The 13965-nt window shown below is 39.6% G+C and overlaps 2 protein-coding genes across 4 annotated transcripts in view; both read left to right on the top strand.

Moving 5' to 3' along the window:
- The window catches only part of LOC125297292 (zinc finger protein 501-like), a 65021-nt gene extending 52399 nt beyond the window's left edge, over window positions 1-12622 (top strand). For 2 of the 3 annotated variants that reach the window (XM_048247573.1, XM_048247572.1), the window contains exons 3-4: window positions 2904-3147; window positions 10860-12622. In XM_048247573.1, the coding sequence (XP_048103530.1) occupies window positions 2904-3147; window positions 10860-12469 (1854 nt within the window). In that variant the 3' untranslated portion in view covers window positions 12470-12622. Of the gene's footprint in view, window positions 1-2903; window positions 3148-10859 lie in introns of those variants that run through there. The other variant, XM_048247575.1, reaches the window with a different exon arrangement.
- The window catches only part of LOC125297253 (zinc finger protein 729-like), a 41091-nt gene continuing 30214 nt past the window's right edge, over window positions 3089-13965 (top strand). Inside the window, exon 1 of the mRNA XM_048247492.1 lies at window positions 3089-3147. The gene's annotated coding sequence lies outside the window, so the exon portion shown is untranslated. The remainder of the gene's footprint in view (window positions 3148-13965) is intronic.

Genomic DNA, 13965 nt, shown 5'->3' with positions numbered 1-13965 from the left:
CTATTCCTTATGTAACTACAGGGTATAACTCTGGATGAGATCATCTTTAGTTTAATCTAATCTAGGGGTGGGCGATATATATCGTCTGCAATAATATCGTGATTGTTGTTTTAACAATGTGCAAATTTACGTTATCGAGTATTTAAAGTAGGCCTACTTATGGGGAAAACACACATTGAAACCCCATACATTCACTAAATCCAGGAGGTGTAGCCTATGCAGAAAAGCCCCTGGCTGCAGCAGAGCAAGTGTCACATGATCACTACTAGTGGGTCCACATTGTCACACACATGCCTAATGTTTGTTTTGTGCAGCGAGAGGTAGACTAGGCTACTTGGGATTTTGTGCGGCTACTTCTGTTCAAGTAGCATTGATGAGTCACGTTTTTCCCTATATGGTATTATATAGAGAGAAAACATTAGCCTTTAAGTATTTTAATAGTCAGTTGTAAACAAAGAACTCTTCTCATGTAGGCCTAACCTAACCCTTTTGTAAATGGACTGAAGTTCGCTCTAATATCGATTATGCTAACCGTTAGCATTGGGATTTCAAAATCACAAAAATTTTTTCTATTCTGTAACTTGGAATGTTATATTTTCTATTTTTTATTGTCCAGATATTATTTTTTGTCCATATCGCCCACCCCTAATCTAATCTAAATTTTATCTAAAACTAATTTTTCTAATCAAATTCTTTGCTCTTAAAATGAGAAGATTTTAAAAAATAATAATTCTACTCCCTGTGTAACAGGTTAAAACTCTGGATGGGATCATCCTGAGTCCATCTGGAACATGGATCTCGGACTGCTCTTTGTTGAACCCCAGCAGATGGACCTGAGAGTGACTGTGAAAGAAGACGTAGAGGAGGAGGAGGACTATGGCCATATGATTCCCTGCAAAGATGAACAAGACCAAGAAGAAAAGCCCTTTGCAGAGCTTAACTGTAAAACTGAAACGGACTTATCCGACTACAATATTATTTACAGTGAACCACTACAGACAACAGCGAAGATTGAGGTGAAGGTCGAAGACGAGGATGAGCATCTACAAGAGTATGATTGTCTGCAGGAACGTAAGTCATTTCAGACATAAATCCCTCATATGTTGTGTCAAATATAAATGGTAATCACTTTCCTAAATTCCTTCATCTTTCTCAAAGGTGCGATTTGTAGGATTGTTACCGAACGCTCTGTAGGCCAAAATCAAAACACTGGTAAAAGTTCTCAAGACTACCAGACGCGAGCCTCTTCTGGGTTGCCAGATGTAATGAAGACTTAGCTAACATGTAGTAGACCTGTAGCTGCTTCAACGTTTCTTCAACCATGACCCATCTGTCAGAAAAAAGTAGTTCTAAAACAAGACAGTTTTGGCGATTAAAGCCTTTAAATTATAACAGGAAATGAACACAACGCAAGTGGCAACAGTGGAATAAGCGGGATAATGGACTCCAGGGATGAATGCACATCGGAGGCGTTTTACAACCTCGACTGCATTCATTTCTGCCAACAGACCACCGTGTCGTCCATTATCCCTTACATAATGAATTGCTGGAGGTAGAATATCTGTCTGTCATTCTAATTCTTTGAGTCTCTATGGTTACTCTTCCAGGTGTATCAGAACACCCACATGTAATGCAACAGAAGATCCATGGACAGAATGATGAACTCAATCTGCAGCTGCAAGGAAGGCTGCACCACTGCACAGTCTGCAGGAAGAGTTTCACAGCCCTGAAAGAACTCAAGAAACACCAGAAGATGCACTTAGTAAGGGTGAATGAAAAGCAGAACTCAAGCAATTCTCATTATGAAAAGATACCTATGACAACCAGAAGTCTTAAATGCCACATGCGTAGACGTGCTAACATGAAGAATCATAAATGTGGCCAGTGTGGAAAAGCATTTTCCTACCCTTCAAATCTTAAAACCCACATGATGCTCCACACTGGAGAGAAGCCTCATAAATGTATCCAGTGTGGAAAAGCATTTCAGAACTCTTCAAATCTTAAAACCCACATGATGCTCCACACTGGAGAGAAGCCTTTCAAATGTACCCAGTGTGGAAAAGCTTTTAGAACATCGCGATCTGTTAAGCGCCACATGTTTATACACACTGGAGAGGACTCTCATATATGTGTCCAGTGTGGAAAAACATTTGCGTGTTTTGAATATCTGAAACACCACATGCTTTTACACAGCGGAGAAAAGTGTGTCCAGTGTGAAAGAGCATTTAGAACATCCGAAGATCTTGAACGCCACATGCTTAAATGTACCCAGTGTGGAAACATTTCTCCAACGTCCACAGAACTTGAATGCAAGCTGTGTGAAAAAACAACAACAACATCCACACACGCTGGGGATGAGAAGGATCAGGTAAGAAGCGAATGTTTGCTGTGCAAAAAAAAAAAGTTGTTGCAAATATTAAAACTCGCATGCTTACACATACCGGAGAGAAGCCTCAAACATGTGACCAGTGTGGAAAAGCTTTCGCACAAGCTCGATATCTTAAAACACATATGCTAGTACACACCGGAGAGAAACCTCATAAATGTGACCAGTGTGGAAAAGCTTTTGCACAATCGGCAAATCTTAGTAGCCACGTGCTAATGATGCACACTGGTAAGAAACAACAACTGGAAAGCAGTAAACGTCAAACACCAAATGTGTACAAATCCATGTTACACAAAGTGTAAATATGTGACAAGAAATGTTTTTGCTTTATCCATGAAATGATGCATGATTTACTTTTGTTGTTTGCCAATATCATTCAATTGAGTGTTATAACCTTATGGTTTGCACAAAGAAGCTACACAAGAGGGGAAAAACATCAATGTTTGTAGACTATCACTATACATTTTTATATAACAATGTAAATAAGTGTCAATGAATGTTTGCTGAACCCCAGCAGATGGACCTGAGAGTGATTGTGAAAGAAGACGTAGAGGAGGAGGAGGACTATGGCCATATGATTCCCTGCAAAGATGAACAAGACCAAGAAGAAAAGCCCTTTGCAGAGCTTAACTGTAAAACTGAAACGGACTTATCCGACTACAATATTATTTACAGTAAACCACTACAGACAACATCGAAGATTGAGGTGAAGGTCGAAGACGAGGATGAGCATCTACAAGAGTACGATTGTCTGCAGGAAAGTAAGTAATTTCAGACATAAATCCCTCATGTTGTCAAATATTAACAGTAATCACTTTCCTAAATTCCTTCATTTTTCTTAACAATAAAGTAATAAGTGCCCTTTGGGGATCGGCAGCAAATCTGCTAATCCTCACAGACTGACATTTGGTTCTGGTGCATTATCTAGTGTTTGTCCGAAACTTAGATTCTGACAATTTACAATTTACATGCATTGAAAAAGTATGGTTTTGGTCAACTAAGAGAACTAGATGTACCGCATAGCGGTACAAAATATGACCGCCGCTCAGTCCTGTACATCCGTTCCGCGAAAATAAATCACACTTCAATTTGTCTCCATATTTTACTCCATCCCCCACTCTTGAAACTTTTGTGTATGCTTGTTTGGCATGCCTGAGTGTGTGTGTGCGGCTGCACAGAAAGTACCCTACTGGTGCTGAAAAGGTGAATAGATTGTAGAATAGCCAAAGAAGATGTAGAATTGTTATAAAACCTTTAAAATCTCTAAACAATCACAAGTAGGGCAGTTCATCACAGTTCATCCATTGCAACTGGATTGATGAAAGGTCACTTACACCTGTAGGCTACATTGTATTTGGGAAAAGCAAAAGGTATCAGCATAATGTTATTTATTTATTTATTTTTATGTATTTATAAACAAAAACATCTCTGTCAGTTCCATGCCGTTTTCAACAGCTATCAAAAACAAAGGTCATTTTTGGATGGATGGATTTTTGTGAATGTTTCTTCTTCTACATAAGATTTTAGTCATCTTTAGTTCATGTAATACTTTATTGTCAATGCACAAATTAAGTAACAGTAGTCTGAAACGTTATTGTTAATGCACAAATTAAGTAACAGTAGCCTAGTCTGAAACGAAATGCTGTTTTACATCTAACCAGTGGTGCAAATAACTGACATGTCCAAATGGGCCTTGATGAAATCATTAAGCTAGACTGTTCATACACATTTTAACGGGCCAAAGTTGAAGAGCTTTTGTCCGTTATTGTTAGTGCAAATATAGGCTGATTCATGTTCCCTTGCATTGTTTAACTGAGGTCCATGGCTAGTCTGGCTTTCATCAGACCAAGCTCAATCTTTTAAGAAATCAAAAAATAAATAGCGGGCAGATCAGGCTGGGTTCACCCAGCCTAGTCCATAGGCACCCGATATTGTTTAATTTTCCGATTGAGATATACACGCTCTGGCTATTCTAAATGCAAAAATGCATCAGCTGTTTTACATCTAACCAGTGGTGCAAATAACTGACATGTCCAAATGGGCCTTGATGAAATGCGTCGCTAGACTGTTCATACACATTTTAACGGGCCAAAGTTGAAGAGCTTTTGTCCGTTATTGTTAGTGCAAATATAGGCTGATTCATGTTCCCTTGCATTGTTTAACTGAGGTCCATGGCTAGTCTGGCTTTCATCAGACCAAGCTCAATCTTTTAAGAAATCAAAAAATAAATAGCGGGCAGATCAGGCTGGGTTCACCCAGCCTAGTCCATAGGCACCCGATATTGTTTAATTTTCGATTGAGATATACACGCTCTGGCTATTCTAAATGCAAAAAATGCATCAGGGAGTTATGACAAAGCGGTAACTAACAAACTAGATCCTAATAGAAAGTTGTTAGCTTCCCTAAGCTACAGGTAGGATTATAAGGTAGGCCTATTGACAACATAAATTGTCAATAGGCTATGCTAGCGACACAAATAAAATCTCCTTTGGAAACCAATGGCTTCGCCTTACAGTATCAAAGCGGACTTAAACTGTCATATCGCGGGCTTAAAGTTGTAATAACATTCACGCAGCTCCATGAGTCAAGGAAAGCGAAATGAAGTAGCCACTTCTAAATGGGACCCACTACACAGTAGCTTAAGGTGTTTTGCTAAAGCAGCCATAATGAAATGAAGGTGTCATTGTTTGGATACTTCACACACATCGTGCTTTTAATTTCACAGACTACAACTACCAAGCTGTAATCAAAGCACATCGATTCCCCTCTCACCCCCTGCACGCACTTAAAAACAAAATAAACAGGCGTCTCAGTCTCACGATGTATAGGCAAAACTGTATCAGACCGTTGTAACGTTGGTAAATCTTCCATTGCACAGAATGATTTTGTAGCACGTGCAATAAATGACAGTCGAAAGATACAAACAGTGCTGCTATACATTTGCTTGGTATAACCGCATTTATAGTTTTCTACAAATGCAATAAATCAAATGCCTCCATCACTCAACCAACGCTTAACGGTAACATTACCTAGGTCCTTATTGATATTACAAGATTAACGTACCTGCAGTAAAACCAAGCATGTCCGATAAACATCCTCAGATTTATTTCGGCTTCAAGAAGAAATGGAATTACACTTCATGTGAACATGAAGTTGTGTGTCCTATCCTTATTAGATGTTAAGCTGCGGTAAATTACAGTCCTTGTATGAAGCGTCCATTGTTTTTCCAACCCACTTTTAACTTCCAACAAAATTACGCCTCACTGCAAAGATGCTTATCTAGTGGACAAACGACTACTTCTAGCCAATACTGAAAATGCAGCCATGATGATGATGATGAATATTTATTTTGGCTTTCTTTTAATCCTACTGATTTTCATTTTTACCGGGGCAAATCACAAATGAGTGATTATGAGCCAGGTTGATGTGGGCCCTTGAGACCAACATACCATAAAAGATTCACAGAGAACTGTGTCTGCCCTACCCTCCTTTCGGGGTCTAGTCCAGCGGGGGCTGCAGATGAAAACCGAAAAATGACGGTTCCATGCTATCCATGTGGGGGGTACATGCTCACCAAGTTTTGTGTACCCCGTCTTTCAGTGTCCCGGAATCCTTGTTGGTGTCGTCACTAAATGTACACATAAATTATTTTATTGTAAGGCCCCCATGAACGAAAAGTACACAAAACTTGGCATGCATTCAGAGGGTGTCATAATGATCCTACACTTTTAATTTCGTGCAGTTTTGACCTTGTCAGCCAGAGATATTGAGATGAAAACACCTAATTTTTTGCTTTTTAATTTTTAACTAGGTGGCGCTATACATGAAATAAGTGGTAATGGGATGGGTTGACATGCCCCTTAAGACCAACATACAAAAAAGGTGGACCTCCTAGGCCCTACAGTTCTCGAGATATTCAAAGAAAACTGTCTCCGGCCACCTACAGGCCAGTTGGTGTATAGTAACATAAATAAATTTATTGTGTGGCCCCCCATGAACGGAATTCCACAAAACTTGGCGTGCATACAGAGGGTGTCATAATGATCCTACACTTCCAATTTCGTGCAGTTTTGACTATGTTAGGTCACAGATACCTTCAATTACACCACCTCATTTTACTTTTTTGTGTTTAACTAGGTGGCTATACATGAAATGAGTGGTTATGGAATGGGTTGACATGGCCCCTTGAGATCAACATACAAAACAAAATGGTCCTCCTAAACCCCACGGTTTTCGAGATATTCACAGAAAACTGTGTCTTCGCCCTACCCTCCTTTCGGGGTCCAATTCAGCGGGGGCTACAGATCAAAACGAAAAACGATGGTTCCATGCTATCCATGTGGGGTTACATGTCCACCAAGTTTCGTGTACCCGGGTCTTTCAGTGTCCCGGAATCATTGACGGAAATTTGGGCATGCGAAAAAGAAAAAAAAAAAAAAAATAAAAAAATAAAAAAATAAAAAAAAAAAAAAAAAAAAAAAATCTGACTAAACCTATATGACCGCCCGCTTGGCGGTCGGTCATAATTCAGGGTTTTGTTTTCAGTATTATGTAATGTAAACGCGACATAAGCTGTTCACATGAAAATGTAAACGTATCTTTGTTGTCTGAGCGAAAATACAACAGGTTTGACCTGGTGTAACGGGCAGCTAGCAAAAGCAGCGTTAGCCAGCTGATCTGTAAAGAAGAGGTTTTGTACGCAGCCTTATAGCACCGTTTACTGCTCTTCGAATCACTGTACAATGTCATTTTTGGTACAAATACACTATAAGATAACCTAATGGGGTGGGTTTAAAATACTTATATTTTTTGGGGCTTTTTATACCTTTAATTTGATAGGACAGTGGAGAATGACAGGAAGTGAGTGGGAGAGAGAGTCGGGGTGGGATCCGGAAAGGACCATGGGGCGGGAATCGAACCCGGGTCGCCGGCGTACGGTGCAGGTGCCCCAGCCAGTTGCGCCACAGCTGGGGCCGTGCTTGTGTTTTTTAAGGAAACCACCGTCTTGGTTTGTATAGAAATTAATACTAAGTGACACATAGGCGGATAGCCTAGAAATCTAGACGCAGAGCTAGACACAGCGCTCTATTTTGTTAGAAAATCTTAAGGCGGGCTTAACAGGATAACGACAGTCCTGCAACGGTGAACAACAAGGAAGGTGGCTATGGCGAACAAAGAGCGGTTGTTTAATTTGCCGTTGGCGTCAACTTTGGAGGAGTTGGACTTTGCTTTTCTTTGAAAGTTGAGCAACACAATGCACTTAAGTCATTCCTTTCGAAGAAGGATGTATTTGCCGTTTTGCCGACCGGATACGGTAAAAGTTTGATATATCTGATTGGTCGTAGCGCTGGCCTATTGCATGCCTAGGCAGTTTGAAAGACAATTCTCTGCCCGCCCCTTGGATTAAGCGAGGTGAATGGTTCGATTCCAGACAATATTCATTTTCAATGATATAGGATGGACCGCCAGGCTAATAGGCGGACACAAAAGGGCGAAAATAGGGCATGGGCCATAATGGGTCACTTTACCTAACTAGCAGGCAGGCTGGGAAATGACATTTGTTTTCATGACATTGTGAACATTTTTGACTGATTGTGTAAGGTTACAGTGATGTTCTAAAAAAAACAACAGGGGTGTGATTCTTCCGTTTTTAAACGGAATTACGTTTTTTTCGACTTGAGAATGAGACCCACGCAATTCGTGTAGATCCAATTAGGGTTTTTTTAGGGGTCTGTCGGTCAGAGGTAGGCTATATTTCTGCATAACACAGGCTATCGTTATAACAGGCCGCTGACAATGACGACGGGTTTTGTGCTTCACATCTTTCCGAATATCACGCTGCAAGTAGTGTATTCCGTTTAGCCTACTAGTGGATTTCATTGAAAGTGAAAGTAGACGGGTTGATCATTTGCGTTCTGAAGAATGCTTGATAAAAGTTCAGTGTGTGTGGTGCAGTTTCTTAGTAGAAGCCGTGAAACGGTAAAGGTCAACAAATTGATTTAAAAAGACATAATGTATGAAGTTTTTTTCCCCTCATTTTGGCTTTGCATCGGGTTCGCGGTCATGATTTTCCGATAATGAATCTCGTGATGCTGATATTGAATTTTTATTTCTGCGCGTGTAAGCTGTGCTTGAAGTTAGCTGTGACAGACTAGCCTAACCTTACAGTTTTTCAAAGCCTGTCTACCTTAGGCCTACTACATTGTTTAGTTAACACCTTGTCATTTCGCGTTTGTCCAGCCGTTCACCTCCATGAACCTTGCGCCCCTTGTCTAAAACATATTTCATGATGCCATCTCACCATGAGAAAACGTAACATTATGGTGCGAGAACAAGGCTTTGGCATACTTAGTAAACGTCTTGCACATAATATTGAGCTGAATATTTAGTGGAAATAGCCTATACTCTAGCATTGTGCTGATAGATAAAAAGTCGCCAATTTAAAGGCGCAGTCCGCATTTTAACCCTAGCTCTCCATTTAGTGTGTGCGCTTGTAGTGTTAACTTGTAGTCGCTTAGCCTACACAAGGTTAGCTTAAAATAGAGCCTACCATTTATTTTAGGAGGAGAGGTGTAGGACCTACAGTGTTACTTTGGGAGGAGAAGAATCGATGTAATTTGATTATCTTTGGAACTGAAATATCAACAACCTTCAAGTTGCAACCTGTTCAATCAGCATCAAAATATCAGTAGGCCTATCACATGATTCACTTTTGTGTACGTAGGCCCAGAGGACTGTTAGGGGGCAGGCTATATATTATCATCAAGTAGTAATATAGTAAATAATTTAGTCAACATTTTAACTCAATATTGGTTTAAGTTATAAACAAAACATGTTGTAAATGGAAAAAATCCATGGTTCTGCGTCACTGTTGGCAAAATGATCATGATGGCCTATATATTTCAGCCATATTTGGTTTAGTCTTGTGTAGGTCTATAGGCTACATCTATTTTGCTCTATTATAAATTAGTTTTCTTTAGGCCTTATAGGCTGTATTGTAATGTATGTTTGAAATATATGTATCTCAATGTATCAATACTTCCCATAAAAGTCATCAGATGTCATCATTTAAAGGGTTATTTTTCAAAATGTTCATGTTTCTAGTGCCACCCTTGCATAGGATTTGCCTCATGAATTTTATGAAGTGTAGGTGATGTAAATATATACGGTAGCCAACACTATAGTCCACTAAAGTACTCAAACCATCGTGGGGTCACTCTGTGCTACGTATATTTTCCTTTTTTTTACCTTTGCCAATCACACCCCTGAAACAAGAAGACCGTCCTCTGACTAAAACACTGCCGTGTTTTCTGTGAGTAACAGACGAAATGTCACCAATACCATGCTAAGCTAAATACTAATAAATGCGATTTGACAAAACAATTGTGTTGCAAGGTAGCCTAACTAGGAAAACAGTTTTCAAGTTAGCATTTGACATTTTGCTCTGGCAGTTCTAAGCTATAGGCTATTCTAGAGAAAACAAACAAATATCGTAGAGTAGCCTATCTGAGCCTTCACTGAGATCTGTGGCCATGACATCACGTCAAACTGACATTGAAATTAAAGACACATGAAAATAGATTATTGACGGAATGTTTACAATTCTGTCCATGAAAATGACAGAAAAAAAGAAAGTCTAGTGCAAACTCTGGAAATGAGTTTTGTGTAGGAGAGACAGCAGATGCTTAATGTTAATAAAATGGTGTTTAGAGTGTTTAGAACTTACATGGTGGACCAGAATGAGTCAATTAAGTGATGCAAGTTACTGATTATTATGCCATGTTTATTATGTAGAACTTGAATTTGGGACACTGGTGGCTAGTTAGTTTGCCGTATTTGTTGTGAAGTTTAAATGAACTGTAAGGTTGCATCCAACCTGTAAAATACAGATGTTCAGAACATAGTAACATTTAGCATATGATGGAGGTAGCTTTTAGCTAGTTGGATGGCAGTAGGCTAATTAAAATACCAATGTTTCAAAGATAAGGTTCATCAGAATCCTGGGATATATGCCCGCTTGACAACGGCAGAGATGGAACTAGCGACTGGCCTTTGGTCGTAGCAACCATCCATTTAGATTAGATTAGATTCAACTTTATTGTCATTGTGCAGAGTACAAGTACAAAGACAATGAAATGCAATTTAGAACTAGTAATGGCAGTTTGTCCTGCAAGTATAGAAATTAGTTGACATCTGTCAGAAAAAAGTAGTTCTACAAACAAGACAGTTTTAGCGATTTAAAACATTTGAATTATAACAGGAAATGAACACAACGCAAGTGGCAACAGTGGAATAAGCGGGATAATGGACTCCAGGGATGAATGCACATCGGAGGCGTTTTACAACCTCGACTGCATTCATTTCTGCCAACAGACCAATCGTGTCGCCCATTATCCCTTACATAATGAATTGCTGGAGGTAGAATATCTGTCTGTCATTCTAATTCTTTGAGTCTCTATGGTTACTCTTCCAGGTGTATCAGAACACCCACATGTAATGCAACAGAAGATCCATGGACAGAATGATGAACTCAATCTGCAGCTGCAAGGAAGGCTGCACCACTGCACAGTCTGCAGGAAGAGTTTCACAGCCCTGAAAGAACTCAAGAAACACCAGAAGATGCACTTAGTAAGGGTGAATGAAAAGCAGAACTCAAGCAAAAAACAGCATAAATGTTCTCATTGTGAAAAGATACTTAAGACAGCCAGAAGTCTTAAATGCCACATGCTTATACATGCTAACATAAGGAATCATAAATGTGCCCAGTGTGGAAAAGCATTTTCGAACCCTTCAAATCTTAAAACCCACATGATGCTCCACACTGGAGAGAAGCCTCATAAATGTATCCAGTGTGGAAAAGCATTTCAGAACTCTTCAAATCTTAAAACCCACATGATGCGTCACACAGGAGAGAAGCCTTTCAAATGTACCCAGTGTGGAAAAGCTTTTAGATCATCGCAAGCTGTTAAGCGCCACATGTTTAGACACACTGGAGAGGACTCTCATATATGTGTCCAGTGTGGAAAAACATTTGCGCGTTTTGAATATCTGAAACACCACATGCTTTTACACAGCGGAGAAAAGTGTGTCCAGTGTGGAAGAGTATTTAGAACATCCGAAGATCTTGAACGCCACATGCTTACACACGGCGGAGAGAAATGTGTCCAGTGTGGAAGAGCATTTAAAACATCCGAAGATCTTGAACGCCACATGCTTACATGTACCCAGTGTGGAAACATTTCTCCAATGTCCACAGAACTTGAATGCAAGCTGTGTGAAAAAACATTTAGAACATCCAATTATCTTCAACGCCACATGCTTACAACACATACGTGTACCCAGTGTGGAAAAGTTTTTCCAACGTCCACAGAAGTTAAACTTCACATGCTGATACACAACGGAGTGAATTCCCATGAATGCCGCCTGTGTGAAAAAACAACAACAACAACATCAACAGAGCATAAACACCATACACTTCCACATAGTGACGAAAAACCTCATAAATGTGACCGGTGTGGAAAAGCTTTTGTACACAAATCACTTCTCAAAAGCCACATGCGAATACACACCGAAGAGAAGTCTCATTTGTGTGCCCAGTGTGGAAAAATATTTCTAAAGTCCTCAAATCTGAAAAACCACATGCTTATTCACACTGGAGAGAAACCTCATGAATGCGTCCAGTGTGGAAAATCGTATTCGTACATTAGGAGTCTTAAAAACCATATGCGAACACACTCTGGGGAAGAGAAGGATCAGGGGAGAAGTGAATGTGTGCTGTGTGGAATAGTCGTTACAAATATTAAAACTCACATGTTTCTACATACTGGAGAGAAGCCTCACAAATGTGAACAGTGTGGAAAAGCTTTCGCACAAGCTTATTATCTTAAAACACATATGCTAGTACACACCGGAGAGAAACCTCATAAATGTGACCATTGTGGAAAAGCTTTTGCACAATCGGCAAATCTTAGTAGCCACGTGCTAATGATGCACACTGGTAAGAAACAACAACTGGAAAGCAGTAAACGTCAAATACCAAATGTGTACATTTTAAATCTCCCGCTAGGTGGCGCTACTCAATAAATGAGTAAACTCACATTTTTCACTAGGTGACAGTGCACAAGAAATTAATCTAAGACCAAATGCTAAGACACAATGGAGATTGTTTTCATTAATGTACTCAGTGGGGGAAAACATTTATAAGGTTTGTTAGTTTTAACAATTAAATTTGTTTTATTTATTTATTATTAAATGGACACACACAGGGTATTGCTGAGCCAGATTGTAGCACAGAGGCTAATTTAAATCGGTAGTCCCTGGGTAGGAGTCGGTGTCATGACTTTATATTCAACATATATATGCTAACATATAATTAGTTAATTTGAAACACCAGGTTGTTATATTCACATTTTTCTAAGGGTGGCACTGGAGAGAAGCTTCATAAATGTACTGACTGTGAGGATTTCAACTAAGTAACACATCTATAAGTGTATGAACTCTGGGGACATTCTGATTTCACATTCTATAAGTGTATGAACTCTGGGGACATTCTGTTTTCACATTCTATAAGTGTATGGACTCAGGGGACATTCTGTTTTCACATTCTATAAGTGTACATCCATGTTACACAAAGTGTAAATATGTGACAAGAAATGTTTTTGCTTTATCCATGAAATGATACATGAATTACTTTTGTTGTTTGCCAATATCATTTAATTGAATGTTATAACCTTATGGTTTGCACAAAGAAACAAGAGGGGAAAGACATCAATGTTTGTAGACTATCACTATGCATTTTTATATAACAATCTAAATAAGTGTCAATAAATGTTTTTGCTTTAAGTCAAGTTGAATATATGCCAGTCTCAAAGCTGTAGGCTACAGTGAAAATAAAATATGTTGTTCCTAAGTTATAAGTTGTATAAATATATGTTTATTGAGTTTAGTAGATGCTTTTGTCAAAAGCGGCTTACAAAGTATAACAATACATTAGTTCAAATGAACTAGATGTACCACATAGCGATACATAATATGCTGCTCAGTCTTGCACATTCTCTGCCAAAATAATTCACAGATTTCAAGATTAACCTAAGGGCTTCTACACACAGCTGCGTTCCGTCAACGAATGCCAAGATTCACCTAAGGGCTACACCTTCTACACACAGTTGCGTTCCGCCAACGCATGCCAAGATTCACCTAAGGGCTTCTACACACAGTTGCGTTCCGTCAACGCATGCCAGTGGGTGTTCCCGACGGTAGCTATGCAAATGACGTGAAGTATAACCGTAATTTGATTGGTTGGTGCCGTCCGTCGATGGGCTTGATTGGCCGGTGCCGTCTGTCAGCTGAACTTCTCAACGCGAGCGATGGGAGAAACGCGACGCAACGGACCTACAATTCAGTTCTGCAACGGATGACGTAAGCCCATGTAAAATGAATGGGATGCGTCTCCAGCTCTGCAACGCACGCAACTGTGTGTAGGAGCCGTAAGTGAATTGGCATTATGGCCTGCAGTGCTGAAATGCCTTGCAACTGACGACCTTTCTTCATTCTTTCTAATGGTATACTTATGTTCTCAA

Source organism: Alosa alosa, chromosome 7 (genome assembly GCF_017589495.1).
Source record: "Alosa alosa isolate M-15738 ecotype Scorff River chromosome 7, AALO_Geno_1.1, whole genome shotgun sequence".
Taxonomy (NCBI): domain Eukaryota; kingdom Metazoa; phylum Chordata; class Actinopteri; order Clupeiformes; family Clupeidae; genus Alosa; species Alosa alosa.
Note: the sequence above shows the minus strand (reverse complement) of the source record. Positions and strands in the feature narration are given on the sequence as shown.